The sequence below is a fragment of the Rhinoraja longicauda genome, chromosome 43, assembly GCF_053455715.1.
Source record: "Rhinoraja longicauda isolate Sanriku21f chromosome 43, sRhiLon1.1, whole genome shotgun sequence".
NCBI lineage: Eukaryota > Metazoa > Chordata > Chondrichthyes > Rajiformes > Arhynchobatidae > Rhinoraja > Rhinoraja longicauda.
Window position 1 is genome coordinate 3,552,582 of NC_135995.1, and position 23,440 is coordinate 3,576,021.

Here is a 23,440-nt window from a genome sequence, read left to right on the forward strand (position 1 = left end):
CGTCATAAGTTGAACATCAGCGACCGATAGCGATGATAAGGAGACAGAAAGGTATCAATGACGAAAGAAGACATGCAGAGAAACGTTACGCCGAAAGGTGGAATATTCTATTTTTTGGGTTTAGTTTATTTTCACGTGTACCGAGATACAATGAAAAGCTTTTTTTGGTGCCTGATATCCAGGAAGCGTCACCCATCTCTTTTCTCCAGAGGTGCTGTGTGGCCCGCTGAGTTACTCCAGCTTTTTGTGTCCGTCGTCTGCCTATAAACTATTTTATTTCATGTGAAAGAATGCTCAGAATCATTTGTCCAAATTTTATTTCATTCGAGACCACAGTATCACAAAGTGCAGGGCCTGCTGACAAGATAAATGATTAGTCAATTGCCCAGCGTATGGGGAGTCCATCGGCAGGGTGCACAGCTCTGCGGTGAGAGGGGTAAGATTTAATAGGAACCCGAGGGGCTCCTTGTTCATACAGAGGGTGGTGGGTGTATGGAACGAGCTGCCAGGTTCATAGAGTCATCGAAACATAGAAACATTGAAAAATAGGTGTAGGAGGAGTCCAGTTGGCACTTCGAGCCTGTACGCACCGCCATTCATTGTGATCATGGCTGATCATCCACAATCAGTAACCCGTGCCTGCCTTCTCCCCATATCTCTTGATTCCACTAGCCCCTAGAGCTTTATCTAACTCTCTCTCTTAAATTCACCCAGTGAATTGGCCTCCACTGCCTTCTGTGGCAGAAAATCCCACAAATTCACAACTCCCTGGGTGAAACAGTTTTTTCTCACCTAAGTTTTAAATGGCCTCCCCTTTATTCTTGGACTGTGTTGCCCCTGGTTCTGGACTCCCCCAACATGGGGAACATTTTTCCTGCATCCAGCTTGTCCAGTCCTTTCATTATTTTTTACATCTCTAAAAGATCCCCTCTCATCCTTCTAAACTCCAGTGAATACAAGCCCAGTCTTTCCTCATATGACAGTCCCGCCATCCGGGGATTAACCTGGTGAACCTACGCTGCACTGCCTCAATAGCAAGGACGTCCTTCCTCAAATTAGGAGACCAAAACTGCACACGGTACTCCAGATGTGGTCTCACCAGGGCCCTGTACAACTGCAGAAGGACCTCTTTACTCCTATACTCATACAGCATGGACGCAGGCCCTTCGGCCCATTCCGTCTTTTCCCACCAAGATGCCCCATCTAATCTCGTCCCATTCGCCCAATATCACACCCAACCTTTCCTATTTATGTACCTATCCAAATGTCTTTTAAATGTTTACTTTAGGCTTTAGAGATACAGCGCGTTAACCAGTCCCTTCGGCCCATCGAGTCCGTGCCGACCTGTGATACCCGCACACTAACACTATCCTACACACACTAGGCACAATTTTGCAATTTTACCAAAGCCAATTAACCTACAACCTGCACGTCTTTGGAGTGTGGGAGGAAACTGGAGCACTCGTGGAAAACCCACGCGGTCACAGGGAGAACGTACAAACTCAGTACAGACAGTGGTCAGGATCGAACCCGGGTCTCTGGTGCTGTGAGGCAGCAACTCTACTGTAGCGCCCCCATGCTGTTGTTATAGTTCCTGCCTCAACTCCCTCCTCTGGCAGCTCCATATATCCACCACCATTTATGTGAAAAAGTTGCCCCTCAGTTTCCTAAGTGTGCGGGGATCGCTGGTCGGCACGGACCCGGTGGGCCGAAGGGCCTGTTTCCGCGCTGTATCTCTAAACTAAACTGCAGTGAATTGGCTAGAATGGACGAGTTGGGCCGAAGGGCCTGTTTATGGACTGTATGACTGTCTAACTCGATGACTGGAGAGCCATGGGTCAGAAGGAGAGACGAAGGTAGGTTGGGGCTTTTTTTCTTTCCCTGGAGTATATCAGCTAGCAGGGGCGAGTTGGGCCGAAGGCCCTGTTTCTGTACAGTATGACTGTCTAACTCGATGACTGGAGAGCCATGGGTTATAAGGAGAGAGGGATTGAGGGCTATTTTTCTTTCATAGAAACATAGATAATAGGAGCAGGAGGAGGCCATTCGGCCCTTCGAGCCAGCACCGCCATTCACTGAGATCATGGCTGATCATCCACAATCAGTAACCTGTGCCTGACTTCTCCCCATATCCCTTGATTCCACCAGCCCCTAGAGCTCTATCTAACTCTCTCTTAAATTAATCCAGTGAATTTGCCTCCACTGCCCTCTGTGGCAGAGAATTCCACAAATTCACAACTCTCTGGGTGAAAAAGTTTCTTCTCACCTCAGTTTTAAATGGCCTCCCCTTTATTCTTAGTTGGTGGTCCCTGGTTCTGGACTCCCCCAACATTTGGGAACATTTTTCCTGCATCCAGCTTGTCCAGTCCTTTTATAATTTTATACGTCTCTATAAGATCCCCTCTCATCCTTCTAAACTCCAGTGAATACAAGCCCAGTCTTTCCAATCTTTCCTCATATGACAGTCCCGCCATCCCAGGGATTAACCTGGTGAACCTACGCTGCACTGCCTCAATTACAAGGATGTCCTTCCTCAAATGAGGCCCTCGCTCTCTAGTGGCTGAAGCTTTTGCTGGTGACCCTGTAGATGTTGACCTCTTTGTTTCGGGTCTGGTGGACCAGCTCGCAGTGGAAGAGATGAGGGAGGAGGGTGCCGTAGAAGTCCAGGGCGCCCATCTTCTCGCTCATAATGGAGCTGAGATAGATCACGGTGCGCCCATGGCTCAGGTGCAGGGGGGTCTTCTGCAGCGGTTGGAAGGTGCGCGGTCGGTAGACGATGTCGGAGCCCAGGATCACGTCGTAGTCCTTGGGGAACCGGTCCTGGTCCTCGCCCCAAGACAGCGTGGCCACCCTGGGGCGGGGGGTGACGGAGGGCGGGACGTTTCTGGCCACGTTGTGCTCGATCTGACCCAGAACCTCGAGCTGGTCGGTCAGGGTCACCTCTCCTCCTGCCAAACATAGGGCGCGCACGTCCATTCACTGCGTGGTCGACCAGCCGCTCCAACATCTCCTCCCCCCCAACTCCCCACCCCCCCTCCACCCACCCCATCTCCCCCCCCCCCCCCCCTCCACATCCCCCCCACCCTCCGCGGGGAGCTACGTGAACTGGGGAACACGGGACAGCCAAGGCGTAAGGTGCCGGAGGAAGCAGTGGGTCGGGCAGCATCCATGGAGGGAATGGGACGGCGACGTTTCGGGTCGGGACATCTGTGGTGAGGGGGGAAAAACTCCAGATGCTGGTTTAAATCGAAGGTAGACACAAAATGCCGGAGTAACTCGGCGGGTCAGGCAGCATCACTGGAGAGAAGGAATGGGTGACGTTTTGGGTCGAGACCCTTCTTCAGTCTGAGGAAAAGTCTCGACCTGAAACGTCACCCATTCCTTCTCTCCAGAGATGCTGCCTGACACGCCGAGTTACTCCAGCCTTTTGTATCAACCTATCTGTGGTGGGGAATGGACAGGCAACATCTGGGGAGGGAATGGACAGATGTTTTGAGTCAAGGCATCTGGCCATCTTTGGATGGGACGGACAGTTGTTTCAAGTTGAGACACCTGTCCATCTTTGGAAGGAATGGGCAAATGTGTTGACTTGAAACACCTGTCCATCTGGGAAGGCTATGGACATGCAACATCTGGGGAGGGGAGGGGCAGATGTTTCCAGTTGACACGTCTGTTCCATCTTTGGAGTGAACAGACAGATGTTTCAAGTCAAGAGATCCGGCCACCTGGACAGATATTTCGAGTTAACACACCTGTCCATCTTTGATGGGGGGGGGGACAGATGTTTTCAGTGGAGACACCTGTCCATCCGGAGAGGGAATGCAGATGTTCCAAGTCCGTCCAACACCTGTCCGTCTGGGGATATAATGGACAGATGCTTCAGGTCGAGACACATGTCCGTCCGGTGAGGTAATGGACAGATGTTTAGTCAAGACACGTGTCCGGCTGGGGAGGTAATGGACAGATGTTTCAAGTCAAGGCATCCGCCTACTCGGAGAGCGAATGGCCAGATATTTCAAGTCAAGACACCTGTCCTTCTGGGGAGGTAATGGACAGATGGTTAGTCAAGGGAGTCAATTATAAAAGACAAAATTGCGGAGCATTTGGATAGCAGTAGCAGGATCGTTCCGAGTCAGCATGGATTTAGCTTGACTAATCTTCTGGAAACTTTTGAGGATGTAACTAGGAAAATTGATAGGGGAGAGCCGGTGGATGTGGTGTACCTCGACTCTCAGAAAGCCTTCGACAAGGTCCCACGTAGGAGATTAGTGGGCAAAATTAGAGCACATGGTATTGGAGGTAGGGTACTGACATGGATAGAATATTGGTTGGCAGAAAGAAAGCAAAGAGTGGGGATAAATGCCACCCATTCCTTGTCTCCAGAGATGCTGCCTGTCCCGCTGGGCTTTTAGTTTAGTTTAGTTGAGAGGTACAGCGCGGAAACAGACCCTTCGGCCCATCGTGTCCGCACCGACCAGTGATCCCCGCACACTAAGTCTATCCTACCCTTTCCGAGGGACAATTTTACATTTTTACACCAAGCCAATTGACCTACAAACATGCACGTCTTTGGATTGTGTGCGGAAACCGAAGATCTCGGAGAAAACCCACGCAGCTCTCACGGGGAGAAGGTACAAACTCCATACAGACAGCGCCCGGATAGAACCCGGGCCTCTGGCGCTGTGAGGGCGCGGCTCTACTCTACACTGTTACTCCAGCGTTGTGTGTGTGTCTTGTAGGGTCGCAGGGGTTGGGAAGGGGGCGAAGGACATTGAGACACATCGGATGGGCCCACTCACCCAGGCGTATGGCAAGGATGCCCACGATGCCCGTCCCGGACCCCAGCTCCATCACCTTCTGCCCGGTGAAGGTGATGCGCTCTTCCTCAAAGTAGCGGCAGAGAACGAGGCCCTGAAACGGCAACAACAGCCAATAACGTTTCAAGTCGGCATCTGCAACTGTAAGAGTCATGGAGTCATGGAGTCATAGAGTCATGGAGTCATGGAGTCATGGAGTCATAGAGTCATGGAGTCATGGATTCATAGAGTCATGGAGTCATAGAGTCATAGAGTCATGGAGTCACTCCATCTGAGCCTGCCATCCCTTGTCTGGGATCGGCGCTCCAACCGCGGCCCTTGAGTCATAGAAACATAGAAAATAGGTGCAGGAGGAGGCCATTTGGCCCTTCGAGCTAGCACCGCCATTCAGTGTGATCGTGGCTGATCATCCACAATCAGTAAGCCGTGCCTGCCTTCGCCCCAAATCCCTTGATTCCACTAGCCCCTAGAGCTCTATCTAACTCTCTTTTAAATTCATCCAGCGATTTGGCCTCCACTGCCCTCTGTGGCAGAGAATTCCACAAATTCACAACTCTCTGGGTGAAAATGTTTCTTCTCACCTCAGTTTTAAATGGCCTCCCCTTTATTCTAAGACTGTGTGGCCCCTGGTTCTGGACTCCCCAACATTGGGAACATTTTTCGTGCATCTAGCTTGTCCAGTCCTTTTATAATTTTATACGTTTCTATAAGAAACGAATTGTGTCTACCTTCGGTGTAAACCAGCATCTGCAGTTTATTCGTACACATTTAGTCTATCCTGTCATGTTGGTCTTTGCTGATGCACTTATATATAACCTCACAAAACAGGGTGTGAGATTATATAGGATCCCCTCTCATCCTTCTAAACTCCAGTGATTACAAGCCCAATCTTTCCTCATATGACAGTCCCGCCATCCTGGGGATTAACCTGCACTGCCTCGATAGAAAGGATGCCCTTCCTCAAATTTGGAGACCAAAACTGTACACAATACTGCAGATGTGGTCTCACCAGGGCCCTGTACAACTGCAGAAGGACCTCTTTGTTCCTGTACTGAAATCCTCTCGTTAAGAAGGCCAACATGCCAATAGCTTTCTTCACTGCCTGCTGCACCTGCTTGTTTACTTGTGGTAAATTCAGCGTGGCTTCTTTGTACTTTCAGTATTGGTACAGCATGAGCACTTACTGACTGCCAGATTATCGCTGGTATGGCAAACTTGCTCAGCTGCTGCGTGATCTTCAAGACGTGACCGCAGAACACGAAACGCCTTTCCTGATCTGCAAACACCTCCTTGGATTTGGAGAGGGTGGAAAATAACATGCCTTACGTTAACCCGGCTCGCTTTAGTACCGTGAAAAGCCTTTGTTGTGTTCCAACCAGTCGGCAGGAATGAGCCCTGCCTAATTTGAGGAAGGACGTCCTTGCTATTGAGGCAGTGCAGCGTAGGTTCACCAGGTTAATCCCCGGGACGGCGGGACTGTCGTATGAGGAAAGATTGGAAAGACTGGGCTTGTATTCACTGGAGTTTAGAAGGATGAGAGGGGATCTTATAGAGACGTATAAAATTATAAAAGGACTGGACAAGCTAGATGCAGGAAACATGTTCCCAATGTTGGGGGTTCCAGAACCAGGGGCCACACAGTCTAAGAATAAAGGGGAGGCCATAGAACATAGAAAATAGGTGCAGGAGGAGGCCATTCATCCCTTCGAGCCTGTACGCACCACCATTCATTGTGATCATGGCTGATCATCCACAATCAGTAACCCGTGCCTGCCTTCTCCCCATATCCCTTGATTCCAATAGCCCCTAGAGCTCTATCTAACTCTCTCTTAAATTCATCCAGTGAATTGGCTTCCACTCCCCTCTGTGGCAGAGAATTCCACAAATTCACAACTCTCTGGGCAAAAAAGTTTCTTCTTACCTCAGTTTTAAATGGCCTCCCCTTTATTCTTAGACTGTGTGGCTAACTTACTAAGAGGCTTAGGAAGCTCGGCATGTCCCTACAACTCTCCACAGCTCCAACAGATGCACCGTGGAGAGCATGTTGTGGGGATGCATCACAGCACAGTTTGGCAACGGCTCCATCCAAATCCCGCAAGAAATCGCAGAGAGTTGTGGACGTAGCCCAGACCATCGCACAGACCAACCTCCCTTCCACCGACTCCATCTACACCTCACGCTGCCTCGGCAAGGCCAGCAGCATCATCAAGGACCAGTCTCACCCCGCCCACTCCCTCTCCTCCCCTCTCCCATCGGGGCAAGAGGTACAGAAGTGTGAAAACGCACACCTCCAGATTCAGGGACAGTTTCTTCCCGGCTGTTATCAGAGAACTGAACCATCCTACCACAACCAGAGAGCAGTGCTGAACTACTATCTACCTCATTGCTGACACTCGGACTATCCTTGATCGGACTTTGCTGGCTTTACCTTGCACTAAACATTTTTCACGTTATTCCCTTTATCGTGTATCTGCACAATGTGGACGGCTCAATTGTAATTGTGTATTGTCTTTCCACTGATTGTTCTTTCAGGTGAGGCAGAGGTTCACCTGCACCTCCTCCAAACCTCATCTACTGGATCCGCTGTTCCAGGTGTGGACTCCTCAAGACCAAGCGCAGGCTCGGCGATCGTTTCGCTGAACACCTCCGCTCAGTCCGCCTGGACCTACCTGATCTCCCGGCTGCCAAACACTTTAACTCCCCCTCCCACTCCCACACTGACCTTTCTGTCCTGGGCCTCCTCCACTGTCAGAGTGAGGCCCAGCGCAAATTGGAGGAACAGCATCTCATATTTCGCTTGGGCAGCTTACACCCCAGCGGTATGAACACTGACTTCTCCGACTTCAAGTAGCCCCGGCATTCCCTCTCTCTCCACCCCTCCCCCACAGTGATTTCCTAGAAGATCTGTTCTTCCCAGACAGGTAGCCTGACCGCCCTTCTGATTACATTTTACTGATTGTATGCCTTCCTTTCCGCTAACAATGATGGATTCCATTTTTTTCTTGATCTCCATCCCTGTGATGTCTCGTTTTCACACCTTACCCTCTGTCTCCCTCTCCCCTGACCCTCAGTGTGAAGAAGGGTCTCGACACGAAACGTCACCCCTTCCTTCTCTCCAGAGATGCTGCCTGACCCGCTGAGTTACTCCAGCACTTTGTACCTGTCCACGTTCTCCAGAGATGCTGCCCGACCCGCTGAGTTACTCCAGCACTTTGTACCTGTCCACGTTCTCCACAGATGCTGCCCGACCCGCTGAGTTACTCCAGCACTTTGTACCTGTCCACGTTCTCCACAGATGCTGCCTGACCCGCTGAGTTACTCCAGCACTTTGTACCTGTCCACGTTCTCCATAGATGCTGCCTGACCCACTGAGTTACTCCAGCACTTTGTACCTGTCCACCTTCTCCACAGAGATGCTGCCTGAGCAACTGAGTTACTCCAGCACTGTGCCCAAAGTTGAAGTTGGATAACTCTCTGTGCGCGCTGTAGATAGAGTGCTGGTCTGTTTGACCCACGATGCTTTCCCAGCTCACAGTGACAGCAGCCCAGCGTTGTCTCAGCTCTTTCCACCTCCTCTCTCCCCGGTTCTTTAACCCCTCTTCCCGTGCAGTTTGCAACATTTGTGGCCGCAGCTGACACGGGACAAGGAGAGAGAGTGTGTCATGGTGTACCATGGTCCCAGCGCTGGGACATTTTGTACCACCGTCCTGTGTCTCTCCCTCCCTCCCTCCCCCTCTCCCCCTCTCCCTCTCACGCCTGTCTGACCCGCACACAATCCTCACCCCCCTGAGACCCCAGAAAACCCGTTTCCACCCGGTCAGTGCAGAGTGGCAACGGGCAGCAGCGAAAATAGACACAAAATGCTGGAGTAACTCAGCGGGTCAGGCAGCATCTGTGGAGAAGGTGGACAGGTACAAAGTGCTGGAGTAACTCAGCGGGTCAGGCAGCATCTCTGGAGAAGGTGGACACGTACAAAGTGCTGGAGTAACTCAGCGGGTCAGGCAGCATCTCTGGAGAACGTGGACAGGTACAAAGTGCTGGAGTAACTCAGCGGGTCAGGCAGCATCTCTGGAGAACGTGGACAGGTACAAAGTGCTGGAGTAACTCAGCGGGGTCAGGCAGCATCTCTGGAGAACGTGGACAGGTACAAAGTGCTGGAGTAACTCAGCGGGTCAGGCAGCATCTCTGGAGAACGTGGACAGGTACAAAGTGCTGGAGTAACTCAGCGGGTCAGGCAGCATCTCTGGAGAACGTGGACAGGTACAAAGTGCTGGAGTAACTCAGCGGGTCAGGCAGCATCTGTGGAGAACGTGGACAGGTACAAAGTGCTGGAGTAACTCAGCGGGTCAGGCAGCATCTCTGGAGAACGTGGACAGGTACAAAGTGCCGGAGTAACTCAGCGGGTCAGGCAGCATCTGCGGAGAACGTGGACAGGTACAAAGTGCTGGAGTAGCTCAGCGGGTCAGGCAGCATCTCTGGAGAACGTGGACAGGTACAAACTGCTGGAGTAACTCAGCGGGACAGGCAGCATGTCCGGCGAGAAGGAATGGGTGACCTTTCGAGTCGAGACCCTTGTTCAGACTGAGAAGCCAGCACCACCATTCAATATGACCGTGGCTGATCACCCAGAATCAGTACCCCGTTCTTGCTTTTTCTCCATATCCCTTGATTCCGTTAGCCATCAGAGCTACAGTATATATAACTCACAGTGAAATGGCCTCCACTGCCTTCTGTGGCAGAGAATTCCACAGATTCACAACTCTCTGGCTGAAAAACGTTTTTCCTCATCTCAGTCCTAAATGGCCGACCCCTTAATCTTAAACTGTGACCCCTGGTTCTGGACGCCCCCCAAACATCAGGGAAAATTTTCCTGCAGCTAGCCTGTCCAATCCCTCATGAATTTTATATGTTTCTATAAGATCCCCTCCCATCCTTCTAAATTCCATTCTTTCATCATAGAGCGATCCAGTGTGGTAACAGGCCCTTCGGCCCAACTTGCCCACACCTGCCCAGCTACATGTCCCGGCTACACTTGTCCCACCTGCCTGTGTTTAGTCCATATCCTGACGACTCTGCCATCGTTGGCCTCATCACGGGCGATGATGACAGGACTGATCAAGGAATTTGTGGACTGGTGCCAGCGGAACCGCCTCCGGATCAACGCGGGGAAAACCAGAGAGATGGTGGTAGATTTCCACAGACGCAGCCAGGTCCCCCCCGACACGGGTGAACATCCAGGGAATGGACATCGAGAGGGTGGATTCTTATAAGTGCCTGGGTGTCTACCTCAACGATAAACTGGACACCATTATAGATGAGGCTCTCACTAGGGTCTCTTCTACATCCCGCAGCTCCGCTCTTGCTCCCCCTCCCCCCACTGGCAACAAGGACAGAATCCCACTCGTTCTCACCTTCCACCCCACCAGCCAGCGGATTCAACTAATCATCCACCAACATTTCCTTCACCTACAACGGGACCCCACCACTGGCCATATCTTCCCATCCCCTCCCCTCTCTGTGTTCCGCAGAGACCGTTCCCTCCGTAACTCCCTGGTCCACTCGTCCATTCCTACCCAAACCACCCCAACCCCGGGCACTTTCCCCTGCAACCGCACGAGATGCAACACCTGTCCCTTTACCTCCCCCCTCAACTCCATCCAAGGACCCAAACAGTCTTTCCAGGTGAGACAGAGGTTCACCTGCACCTCCTCCAACCTCATCTATTGCATCCGCTGCTCCAGATGTCAACTTATTTACATCGGCGAAACCAAGCGCAGGCTCAGCGATCGCTTCGCTCAACACCTGCGCTCGGTCCGCATTAACCAAACTGATCTCCCGGTGGCCGAGCACTTCAACTCCCCCTCCCATTCCCAGTCTGACCTTTCTATCATGGGCCTCCTCCAGTGCCATAGTGAGGCCCACCGGAAATTGGAGGAATAGCACCTCATATTTCGCCTGGGCAGTTTGCAGCCCAGTGGTATGAACATCGACTTCTCCAACTTTAGATAGTTCCTCTGTCCCTCCCTTCCCCTCCCCCTTCCCAGATCTCCCTCTATCTTCCTGTCTCCACCTATATCCTTCCTTTGTCCCGCCCCCCTGACATCAGTCTGAAGAAGGGTCTCGACCCGAAACGTCACCCATTCCTTCTCTCTTGATGTGCTGCCTGACCCGCTGAGTTACTCCAGCATTTTTTGAATAAATACCTTCGATTTGTACCAAGTCAAGTCAAGTCAAGTCAAATTTATTTGTCACATACACATACTCGATGTGCAGTGAAATGAAAGTGGCAATGCCTGCGGGTTGTGCACAAAAATAATTACAGTTACAGCATATAAATAAAGTTAATAAGTTACTAAACATAGCACAAAAAGTGTCGACAAAAATTTAGTCTCTGGGGTTATCAAAGTTGACAGTCCTGATGGCCTGTGGGAAGAAGCTCCGTCTCATCCTCTCCGTTTTCACAGCGTGACAGCGGAGGCGTTTGCCTGACCGTAGCATCTGGAACAGTCCATTACTGGGGTGGCAGGGGTCCCTCATGATCTTGGTTGCTCTGGATCTGCACCTCCTGATGTATAGGTCCTGCAGGGGGACGAGTGTAGTTCCCATGGTGCGTTCTGCCGAACGCACTACTCTCTGCAGGGCCATCCTGTCCTGGGCAGAGCTGTTCCCAAACCAGACTGTAATGTTGCCGGACAGGATGCTCTCTACAGCCCCAGAGTAGAAGCAATGAAGGATCCTCAGCGACACTCTGAATTTCCTCAGTTGTCTAAGGTGGTAAAGGCGCTGCTTAGCCTTACCCACCAGTGCGGCAATGTGCGTTGCCCACGTCAGATCCTCTGCGATGCGGACTCCCAAGTATTTGAAACTGCTCACCCTATCCACAATAGACCCATTTATCTCCAGTGGCGTGTACGTCCTTGGATGTTTAGCCCTTCTGAAGTCCACAATCAGCTCCTTTGTTTTAGTGACATTCATCTACCAGCATCTGCATCTGGCATCTGCAGATACCAGCATCTGCAGTTATTTTCTTATAATAAACTGGACTGGGCTGAAAACACCGATGTGCTATACAGAAAGGGCCAGAGCAGACTTTATCTGCTGAGGAGACTCGGGTACTTTGGAGTGCAGGGGGCACTGCTATGGATGTTCTACAACACGGTGGTTGTATCGGCCATCTTCTATGGAGTGGTCTGCTGGAGCAACAGCATCTCAGTGGCAGAGGGGAAGAGACTCGACAAGCTGGTCAGGAACGCCAGCTCTGTCCTGGGTTGCCCCCTCGACTCAGTGCAGGTGGTGGGAGACAGGAGGGTGATGGCAAAGTTAACATCGCTGCTGGACAACGACTCCCACTCCATGCAGGACACTGTCACTGTACTGAGTAGCTCCTTCAGTGACAGACTCCTTCACCCCAAGTGCGTGAAGGAGAGATATAGGAGGTCCTTCCTTCCTGCTGCATTGAGACTGCACAACCAGCACTGTTCCCAGCAGACCAGTCAACAATAACAGCTGAGAACACACAGAAAACTGATGACAATTTATGTATCTTTTATTGATAACGAATGATCTCTTGCGATCCACTTTGCTGTTGTAACACTGTAAATTTCCCCGATGTGGGACGAATAAAGGAATATATTATTATTATTATTCTCCAGGTGGCGCCACCAGCATGAGCTGCCTCACCAACAGTCTGTCTGTCCCTTCTACCGTTGATTGTTGTCTTAAGTCTGTGTTAAAGTATGTTTTAGTGTTTCTTGGTTTGTTTTATGTGGGGGGTGGGGGGACCTTAACACCATGACCTTAACACCGTGAAGCCCGTGGTCTCTGGTGAGAAGAGGCCGACTCGGGAGCTCCATGCCACGGAGAGTTTCAACCATCCCGACGCGGGGAGTTTCGATCGCCCCGACGCGAGGGCCTCAGACAGTCGGCAGATGATTCAACAGCCCGGTCCGCGGGTGAACGAAGAGGAAAATGATGGAACTTTATTACCTTCCATCACAGTGAGGAATGTGGAATCCGCTGTGCTGGATGTTCATGTTACATTTTACTTTATGTGGCTGTGTGTCTTGTTGCTTTTCACTTAGCATGGCTGTATGGAAACTCAAATTTCACTGGACCTTAATTGGTGCATGTGACAATAAAGTGAATCTTCATTCTTGAATCTTAAATATCCCTCTAAACCTGTCCTATCCATGTGGAAAGGTAACGTGTGAAAACGACAGGACAAAGCAGACGGCATGTGTCGGAAGGAACTGCAGATGCTGGTTTACACTGAAGATAGACACAAAGTGCTGGAGTAACTCAGCGGGGCAGGCAGCATCTCCAGAGAGAAGGAATGGGTGACGTTTCCCGGTCGAGACCCTTTTTCAGACCAGCAAGTTGCAAATCCATACGATCAAGTCATTGTTAATCCCGTGCACAGAAACATAGAAACATAGAAAATAGGTGCAGGAGGAGGCCATTTGGCCCTTCGAGCCTGTACGCACCGCCATTCATTGTGATCATTGCTGATCATCCACAATCAGTAACCCGTGCCTGCCTTCTCCCCATATCCCTTGATTCCACTAGCCCCTAGAGCTCTATCTAACTCTCTTTTAAATCCATCCAGTGAATTGACCTCCACTGCCCTCTGTGGCAGAGAATTCCACAAATTCACAACTCTCTGGGTGAAAAAGTTTTTTCTGACCTCAGTTTTAAATGGCGTCCCCTTCATTCTTAGACTGTGTCCCCTGGTTCTGGACTCCCCCAACATCGGGAACATTTTTCCTGCATCTAGCTTGTCCAGTCCTTTTATCATTTTATATGTCTCTATAAGATCCCCTCTCATCCTTCTAAACTCCAGCGAATACAAGCCTAGTCTTTCCAATCTTTCCTCATATGACAGTCCCGCCATCCTGGAGATTAACCTGGTGAACTTACGCTGCACTGCCTCAATTACATGGATTTCCTTCCTCTAATTCACGTGGAACACAGACTCTTCCAGCCTGCAAAAGTGGCACACTGGACTATACACTGGAAATTAGAAGGATGAGAGATACAATTTAAAATAATGAGAGTGGATCTTATTGAAACATATAAGATTATTAAGCGATTGGACAGGCTAGAGGCAGGAAACATGTTCCCAATGTTGGGGGAGTCCAGAACCAGGGGCCACAGTTTAAGAATAAGGGGTAGGCCATTTAGAACGGAGATGAGGAAAAACTTTTTCACTCAGTGAGTTGTAAATCTGTGGAATTCTCTGCCTCAGAAGGCAGCGGAGGCCGATTCTCTGGATGCTTTCAAGAGAGAGCTAGATAGAGCTCTTAAAGATAGCAGAGTTAGGGGGTATGGATAGAGGGCAGGAACGGGTTACTGATTGTGGATGATCAGCCATGATCACATTGAATGGCGGTGCTGGCTCGAAGGGCTGAATGGCCTACTCCTGCACCTATTGTCTATTGAGTCTGTGAACCGCAAGAGAAACAGGTTGCAGGGGACTCCTCGGTGCAGTAGCCTCCACCCCAGCTCCCCCATGTAGAGGGGGTTGCAGGAAACCACGGCCAGGCCTGGCCAGGCCAGGCCAACCTTGCGACGTCGCCATGACAACGGGCCTACATTGTCAGGCTAGAACTCTGCCTCAAAACAACTGGGACTTCAAAATGGCACTCTGTGTGCCACCTCAGTTACACACTTGTGCTGCACCTGACACAATGAAGATTCTTTATCGCAAACTTGTACATAGCGAGATGCAGTGAAATATTTTGCTTTTGCAGACAAAAATACATGAAAGGGTCACCACAAAGGCGCCGACAAAATTGCAAAAAGTACTCCTACCTTATTCATACCTTAGTCCCCCTTAGTTCTCGCCCCCACCCCCACCCCCATGTTGCATCCCCCTTAGTTTAGTTTAGTTTAATTTAGTTTAGAGATACAGTGCAGACACAAGCCCTTCGGCCCACCGAGTCCGCACCGATCAACAATCACCCTGTACACAAGCACTATCCTACACGCAATAGGGACCATTTACAATTGTTCCGAAGCCCGTCAACCTACAAACCCACACGTCTTCGGGATTTAGTTCAGTTTAGTTTAGTTGAGAGATACTGCGCGGAAACAGGCCACTAGCAACTAGCTTATCCAGTCCGTTTATAATTTTATACATCTCTATAAGATCCCCTCTCATCCTTCTAAACTCCAGTGAATACAAACCCAGTCTTTCCAATCTTTCCTCATATGTCAGTCCCGCCATTCCGGGAATTAACCTAGTGAACCTACGCTGCACGCCCTCCATAGCAAGAATATCCTTCCTCAAATTAGGAGACCAAAACTGCACACAGTACTCCAGATGTGGTCTCACTAGGGCCCTATACAACTGCAGAAGGACTTCTTTGCTCCTATACTCAAATCTTCATGTTATGAATGACAACATGCCATTAGCTTTCTTCACAACCTGCTGTACCTGCACAATAGACAATAGACAATCGACAATAGGTGCAGGAGGAGGCCATTCGGCCCTTCGAGCACGCTTACTTTCAGTGACTGGTGTACAAGGATACCAAGGTCTCGTTGCACTTCCTCTTTACCTAATCTGACACCATTGAGGTAATAATCTGCCTCCTTATTTTTGCCGCCAAAGTGGATAACCTCACATTTATCTACATTGTACTGCATCTGCCATGCATCTGCCCAATCACACAACCTGTCCAAGTCACCCTGCAACCTCCTAACATCCTCTTCACAGTTCACACTGCCACCCAGCTTTGTGTCATCTGCAAATTTGCTAGTGTTATTTCTAATTCCATCATCCAAATCATTAATATATATGGTAAACAGTTGCGGCCCCAACACCGAGCCTTGCGGCACTCCACTCGCCACTGCCTGCCATTCTGAAAAGGACCTGTTTACTCCTACTCTTTGCTTCCTGTCTGCCAACCAATTCTCTATCCATGTCAACACCCTACCCCCAATACCATGTGCTGTAATTTTGCTCACCAATCTTCCGTGTGGGACCTTATCAAAGGCTTTCTGAAAGTCTAGATACACTACATCCACTGGCTCCCCTTCATCCATTTTACTTGTCACATCCTCAAAAAATTCCGGAAGATTAGTCAAGCATGATTTCTCATTCATAAATCCATGCTGACTTGGACCAATCCTGTGACTGCTATCCAAATGCACCGTTATTGACCTCTTTAATAATTGACCCCAGCATCTTCCCCACCACCGATGTCAGGCTAACTGGTCTGTAATTCCCCGTTTTCTCTCTCGCTCCTTTCTTAAAAAGTGGGATAACCTTCGGTCGGTTCGGACCAGACGGGATAGCCTTCGTTGCCCTCGAGCATCGATGAGCCTTGGGCGCCAGTTTGTGGTTTGTCCCTCCTCGGACCACTGTCGGTCGGTCGGTACTCACCACCGCTGACCGGGAGCTCCCCACAATCCTTGCCGTTTCACAGATGCTCTGACCCAGTCGTCTGGCCATAACAATTTTGCCCTTGTCAAAGTCGCTCAGGTCTTTACTCCTGCCCATTTCTCCTGCATCAACTTCAAGAACTAACTGTTCACTTGCTGCCTAATATATCCCACCCCTTAACAGGTGACATTGTTACAAGATAATCAATGTTATTCACTTGGCCTGTCAGTGGTCATAATGTTTGGGCTGATCGGTGTATGTCCACACACAGATGTAAAGAGATGATACTTTTGACATGTTACTGCAACATAAGGTTTTTTTGTGTACTGAAACACAATATCAACTTCATCTGCACCAATATGTCCTGGGTAAATAATATAGAATCCAGTAAGTATTTTACACAGATTTATTTTTGAATAATGTCTTTTTTTGTAAAAGGTTTTGTCAATCTGACAAAGCTGCTTCTCATGATAAGATGTTTATTTTTTCCACTCAGCAGATAGAAAATAGACAATAGATAATAGGTGCAGGAGGAGGCCATTCAGCCCGTCGTGCCAGCACTGTCATTCACTGTGATCATGGCTGATCATTCACAACCAGTACCCCGTTCCTGTCTTCTCCCCCATATTCCCGCTATCTTTAAGAGCTCAATCTAACTCTCTCTTGAAATCATCCAGAGAATTGGCCTCCACTGCCTTCTAAGGCAGAGAGTTCCACAGATTCACAACTCTCTGGGTGAAAAGGTTCTTCCTCATCTCCGTTCTAAATAGCACACCCCTTATTCTTAAACTGTGGCCCCTGGTTCCGGACTCCCCCAACATTGGGAACATGTTTCCTGCCCAATCCCTTAATAATTTTATGTTTCAATAAGATCCCCTCTCATCCGTCTAAATTCCAGCGTATACAAGCCTAGTCGCTCCTATCTTTCAACATACGACAGTCCCGCCATTCCGGGAATTAACCTAGTGAACCTACGCTGCTCTGCCTCAATAGCAAGAATGTCCTTCCTCAAATTTTGAGACCAAAACTGCACACAGTTCTCCAGCTGTGGTCTCACTAGGGCCGTGTACAATTGCAGAAGGACCTCTTTACTCCTGTACTCAGATCCTCTCATTATGAAGGCCAACATGTGGTTGGCTTTCTTCACTGCCTGCTGTACCTGCATGTTTACTTTCAGTGACTGGTGTACAAGGACACCCAGATCTCGCTGCACTTCCCCTTTACCTAACTTGACACCATTCAGATAATAGATATACCGTGTATATTTTGTACCTGGGCACATGTGATCTATTTGTTAACCTGTATGCTGGGAAATTGTTTGTACAGTTAATAAAACATTGAGAGAAAAAAAGGGGAAAAACTGTATACAAAAATGAATTTCATTGTGCATTGGTACATGTAACATTAAAGTGCCATTGATCCATTGATATCCGTGACGGCACATTGACCTTCATCAGTCAGAGTATTGAGTGCAAAAGTTGGGAGGTCATGTTGCAGTTATACAAGACGTTGGTGAGACCGCATCCAGAGTATTGTGTTCAGTTCTGGGCACCGTGTTACAGGAAAGATGTCAAGCAGGAAAGGGCACAGAGATTTACCCGGACTTTCACATGTTATCGGAGTAGAACTAGGCCAGTCGGCCCATCGAGTCTACCCCGCAATTCGATCATGGCTGATCTCTGCTACCTCATCCCATTTTCCTGCCTTCTCCCCATAACCCTTGACACCCATTCTAATCAAGAATCTGTCTATCACTGCCTTAAAATTTATCCACTGACAGCCTCCACAGCCCTCTTTAGCAACGAGTTCCACTATCCTCTGACTAAAGAAATTCCTCCTCATCTTTCTAAAAGAGTGTCCTTTAATTCTGAGGCTGTGCCCTCTGATCCTGGACTCTCCCACTAGTGGAAACATCTTCTCCACATCCACTCTACCACTGCCTTTCATTAAGCAAGTTTCAGTGAGGTCCACCCTCATCCTTCCAAACTCCAGCGAGGACAGGCCCAGTGCCGACAAACGCTCATCGTACGTTAACCCACTCATTCCTGGAATCATTCTCGTAAACCTCCTCTGGACCCTCTCCAGAACAAGCACATCCTTCCTCTGATATGGGGTGCAAAATTGCTCACGGTATTCCAAATGCAGCCTGACCAGTGCCTTATAGAGCCTCAGCATTACATCTCTGTTTTTGTATTCCAGTCCTCTTGATATAAATGCTCTATCATATAGAATTTGCAATGAATTTGCCCTCATTACCAATTCCACTTGCAAATTAATTTTTTGGGAGTCCCGCACATCCGATTTCTAGATTTTCAAGTCCTGGATATTAAACATAGAATAATAGGTGTAAGAGTGGGCCATTCGGCCCTACGAACCAGCACCGCCATTCATTGTGATCATGGCTGATCATCCACAATCAGTAACCCGTGCCTGCCTTCTCCCCATATCCCTTGATTCCGTTAGTCCTAAGAGCTAAATCTAACTCTCTCTTGAATACATCCAGTGAATTGGCCTCCACTGCCTTCTGTGGCAGAGAATTCCACAAAATCACAACTCTCTGGGTGAAAAGTTTTTTCTCATCTCAGTCTTAAATTAGTAAGAATGCAGATGATACTAAGATAGGTGGTGTAGTTAATAATGAAGTAGATTTTCAAAGTCTACAGAGAGACTTGGGCCTTTTGGAAGGGTGGGCTGAAAGATGGCAGATGGAGTTTAATGCTGATAAGTGTGAGGTGCTGCATTTTGGTAGGACAAATCAAAATAGGACATACAGGGTAAATGGTAGGGAATTGAGGAATGCAGTGGAACAGAGGGATCTGGGAATAACTGTGCATTGTTCCCTGAAGGTGGAATCTCATGTGGATAGGGTGGTGAAGAAGGCGTTTGGTATGCTTGCCTTTATAAATCAGAGCATCGAATATAGAAGTTGGGATGTAATGTTGAAATTGTACAGGGCATTGGTGAGGCCGAATCTGGAGTATGGTGTGCAGTTCTGGTCGCCAAATTATAGGAAGGATGTCGACAAAATGGAGAGGGTACAGAGGAGATTTACTAGAATGCTGCCTGGGTTTCAGCACTTAAGCTACAGAGAGAGGTTGAACAGGTTGGGTCTTTATTCTTTGGAGCGTAGAAGGTTGAGGGGGGACTTGATAGAGGTTTTTAAAATTTTAAGAGGGACGGACAGAGTTGACGTGGGTAGGCTTTTCCCTTTGAGAGTGGGGAAGATTCCAACAAGGGGACATAACTTCAGAATTAAGGGACAAAAGTTTAGGGGTAACATGAGGGGTAACTTCTTTACTCAGAGGGTGGTGGCTGTGTGGAATGAGCTTCCGGTGGAAGTGGTGGAGGCAGGCTCGATTTTATTATTTAAGAGTAAATTGGATAGGTATATGGATAAGAGGGGATTGGAGGGTTATGGTCTGAGAGCAGGTAGATGAGACTAGGTCAGAGAAAGTGGTCAGCGTGGACTGGTAGGGCCGAACGGGCCTGTTTCCGTGCTGTAATTGTTATATGGTTAAATGGCCGACCGCTTATTCTTAAACAGTGAACCCTGGTTCTGGACTCCTCCAACATCGGGAACATTTTTCCACCATCTAGCCTGTCCAATCCCTTAATAATTTTACATGTTTCTAAAAGATCCCCTCTTATCCTTCGAAATTCTAGTGAAAATATAAGCCCAGTCGATCCATTCTTTCATCATATGTCAGTCCCGCCATCCCGGGGATTAACCTGGTGAACCTACGCTGCACTGCCTCAATAGCAAGAATGTCCTTCCTCAAACTACGAGACCAAAACCTCACACAATACTCCAGGTGCGGTCTCACCAGGGCCCTGTACAACTGCAACAGGAACGCCTTGCTCCTAAACTCAAATCCTCTCTTTATGAAGGCCAACATGCCATTAGCTTTCTTCGCTGCCTGCTGTACCTGCATGCCTACTTTCAGTGACTGATGTACAAGGACACCCAAGTCTCGTTGCACCTCCTCTTCTCCTAATCAGACACCATTCCGATGATAATCTGTCTTCTTGTTTTTGCTACCAAGCTGGATAGCTTCACATTTACCACCGGGTGGCGCCACCAGCACGAGCTGCCTCGCCAACAGTCGGTCTGTCCCTTCTATCTTTCTTTGTTATGTTAAGTATGTGTTAAAGTATGTTTTAGTGTTCCTTGGTTGGTTTTATGTGGGGGAGGGGGGGGAAACTTTTTTCAATCTCTTACCTCGATGGAGATGTGATTTTTCTCCGTATCGTATCTCCGTCCCCACTGCGGCCTAACATCGAGGGGTTGGTGGCCTTTCCTGGAGACCAGCCCGGCGCTTCATGCCGCGGGCGCGGCACGGACTTTAACATCGCGGAGCTGCGATCCTTTGCTGGGGATCGACTGTGGGGAGCTCCAACCGCGGGCCTGTGGTCCTTAACACCGTGATGCCTGCGGTCTCTGGTGAGAAGAGGCCGACTCGGGAGCTCCGTGCCGCGGAGAGTGTCAACTGTCCCGACGCGGGGAGTTTCGATCGCCCCGACGCGAGGGCCTCGGACAGTCGGCAGACGGTTCAACAGCCCCGACCGCGGGTGAGCGAAGAGGAAGGCGATTTAACTTTATTCCATTCCATCACAGTGAGGGAATGTGGAATCCGCTGTGGTGGATGTTCATGTTACATTTTACTTGATGTGGCTGTGTGTCTTGTTGCTTTTCACATAATAGACAATAGACAACAGGTGCAGGAGTAGGCCATTCGGCCCTTCGAGCCTGTACGCACCGCCATTCAATGTGATCATGGCTGATCATTCTCAATCAGTACCCCGTTCCTGCCTTCTCCCCATACCCCCTGACTCCGCTATCCTTATGAGCTCTATCTAGCTCTCTCTTGGCTGTATGGCTGTATGGTAACTCAAATTTCACTGGACCTTAATTGGTACATGTGACAATAAATTGATCTTGATCTTGAAATCTTGAAATTCTTAACAGCCAACGATCCCAGAACCAATAGGGGCACGGTGGCACAGCGGTAGAGTTGCCTCCTTACAGCGAATGCAGCGCCGCAGACCCGGGTTCCATCCGACTACGGGCGCCGTCTGTACGGATCTTGCACATTCTCCCCGTGACCTGCGTGGGTTTTCTCCGTGATCTTCGTTTAGAAAATAGGTGCAGGAGAAGGCCATTTGGCCCTCCGGAGCCAGAACCGCCACTCTCCAAAGAGGTGCAGGTATGTAGGGAAATTTGCTTGGTAAATGTAAAAAATTGTCCCTGGTGTGTGTAGGATAGTGTTAATGTGCGGGGATCGCTGGGCGGCGCCGACCCGGCGGGCCGAAGGGCCTGTTTCCGCACTGTATCTCTGAACTAAAACTAAACAATGGATCATTTGTCATTGGGGAATGAGGTGAGGAGGAACGTCTTTAGTCAGAGGTTAAGTGGATGTAGTGAGGATGTTTCCACTAGTGGGAGAGTATAGGACCCCCAACCTTTTGCAGCTGTCTTTGGTGTAAACCGGCATCTGCAGTTCATCACATGCAATAAAGCTCCAGATCCCACACCCAAGAATGCACAAGCCTCGAGGTGAGATGTCGTGTTTTTTATTAGTTTGTTCTTCACGCATCGAACGTTCACATCAACTAATTTACAACTGGGACCCTGGGCAACAGGAATCGGCCGGGACAAGAGACCACCGCAACTCCAGCGGGAACAATCCCGTCAGGAAGCCGAGCAAGAGGGTCCGGAGAGCCCAGGAAGCGAAGGGGGAGGGGGAGAGGGGGGGGAGGGGGAGAGGGGTGAGGGGGGGAGAGGGGTGAGGGGGAGAGGGGTGAGGGGGGAGAGGGGGGGAGGGAGAGAGGGTTAGGGGGAGAGCGGTGAGAGGGGGTGAGGGGGAGAGCAGTTAGAGGGGTGAGGGGGAGAGGGGTGAGGGGGAGAGGGGTGAAGGGTGAGAGGGAGAGGGGTGAAGGGGGAGAGGGGTGAAGGGGGAGAGGGGTGAGGGGGAGAGGGGTGAGGGGTGAGGGGGGGGAGAGGGGTGAGGGGGAGAGGGGTGAGGGGGAGAGGGGTGAGGGGGGAGAGGTGAGGGGGGAGAAGGGGGAGGGGGAGAGGGGTAGGGGGCAGAGGGGTGAGAGGGGTAGGGGAGAGGAGTGAGGGGGGAGAGGGGTGAGGGGGGAGAGAGGGAAAGGGGTGAGGGGGGAGAGGGGTGAGGGGGGAGAGGAGTGAGGGGGGAGAGGGGTGAGGGGGGAGAGGGATGGAGGGGGAGGGGTGAGATACAGAGGCACATCCTCCTCGGGGTCTGTGTGGAACACACACCCCACGTCAGGTCCCAACACCCACCCCCTCACAAACACCGTCCTGCCCTCATCTCCTTGCCCCGCGTCCCATCCCCTGCCCACCCATCACCCCTCCCCTTCCCCTCTGTCCCCCCTGCCCCCTCTCCCCTCCCCTCACCTCCACTCCCCTACTCTCCTTTCCTCTCCCCTGCCTCACCCTCGCCCCTCTCACCACCCCCCTCCTCTCTCCCCTCTTCCCCTCCCCTCACTCCCCATCATCCCTGCACTCCTCTCCCCTGCATCATCCTCTCCCCTGCTCTCCCCTCCCCTCTCCCCGCCTCTTTCCCCTCTCCTCCCATCTCCGCTCCCCTCTCCTACCCTCCCCTCTCTGCTCCCCTCTCCCCCCATCCTCTCTCCCCTCTCCTCTCCCCCCCTCCTATCTCACCTACCCTCTCCCTGCCGCGGTGGGCCACACTCCACCAGCTGGGAGGCGGGGAATCGCTCCACTCCAGGGTCTCCGATGGCGGGTAGCACCAGGAGAGGGGGATGCCACCAGCCCTCCACTCGGGGGCCCCAGAGGGGGGCGCTGGGGCCGGGGCTGGAGCCGGGCCCTCCTGCAGCTGCCCCAGCCACGGGGAAGGCCGCGGTTGTCCGTGTTGTGGGTGTGTGTGGGTGTGTGTGTGGGTGTGTGTGTGGGTGTGTGGGTGTGTGTGTGGGTGGGTGTTTGTGTTTGTGTGGGTGTGTGTGGTGTGTGTGTGTGTGTGTGTGTGTGTGTGTGTGTGTGTGTGTGTGTGTGTGTGTGTGTTTGTGAGCTCACCGACTTACCCCAGTCTAGTAGACACCGACCGACACTCCAGCAGTTGTGTCCCGAGCTTGCGATGGCCGTCTTTTATGTGCCAACCTGAAGGCCGAAACACTTGTCTTACCCTTACCCAATAACAGATATTGATTAACCCCATCCATACATACATACTTATACAGACAGGGATAAAGAATA

The 23,440-nt window shown here is 50.4% G+C and overlaps 1 protein-coding gene across 1 annotated transcript; it reads right to left on the reverse strand.

The window, feature by feature from the left end:
* Positions 1-2,427: 2,427 nt before the first annotated feature.
* On the reverse strand, positions 2,428-6,136 carry LOC144612168 (EEF1A lysine methyltransferase 3-like). Its single transcript, XM_078431732.1, has 3 exons — positions 6,002-6,136; positions 4,800-4,911; positions 2,428-2,948 (listed from the first exon to the last, which is right to left on the reverse strand). Exons 1-3 carry the CDS (start codon positions 6,134-6,136, stop codon positions 2,554-2,556), a joined length of 642 nt encoding a protein of 213 aa, XP_078287858.1. The 3' UTR covers positions 2,428-2,553.
* Positions 6,137-23,440: the final 17,304 nt, after the last annotated feature.

Bases quoted from the DNA above. Each gene is read 5' to 3' on its own strand.
- LOC144612168 (XM_078431732.1), bottom strand. From the start codon at position 6,136: ATGTTATTTTCCACCCTCTCCAAATCCAAGGAGGTGTTTGCAGATCAG. The intron at 4,912-6,001 runs GTAAGTGCTCAT...TTGCCGTTTCAG, and splicing joins CAGCGATAATCTGGCAGTCA to GGCCTCGTTCTCTGCCGCTA. The intron at 2,949-4,799 runs GTGAGTGGGCCC...TATGTTTGGCAG, and splicing joins CATCCTTGCCATACGCCTGG to GAGGAGAGGTGACCCTGACC.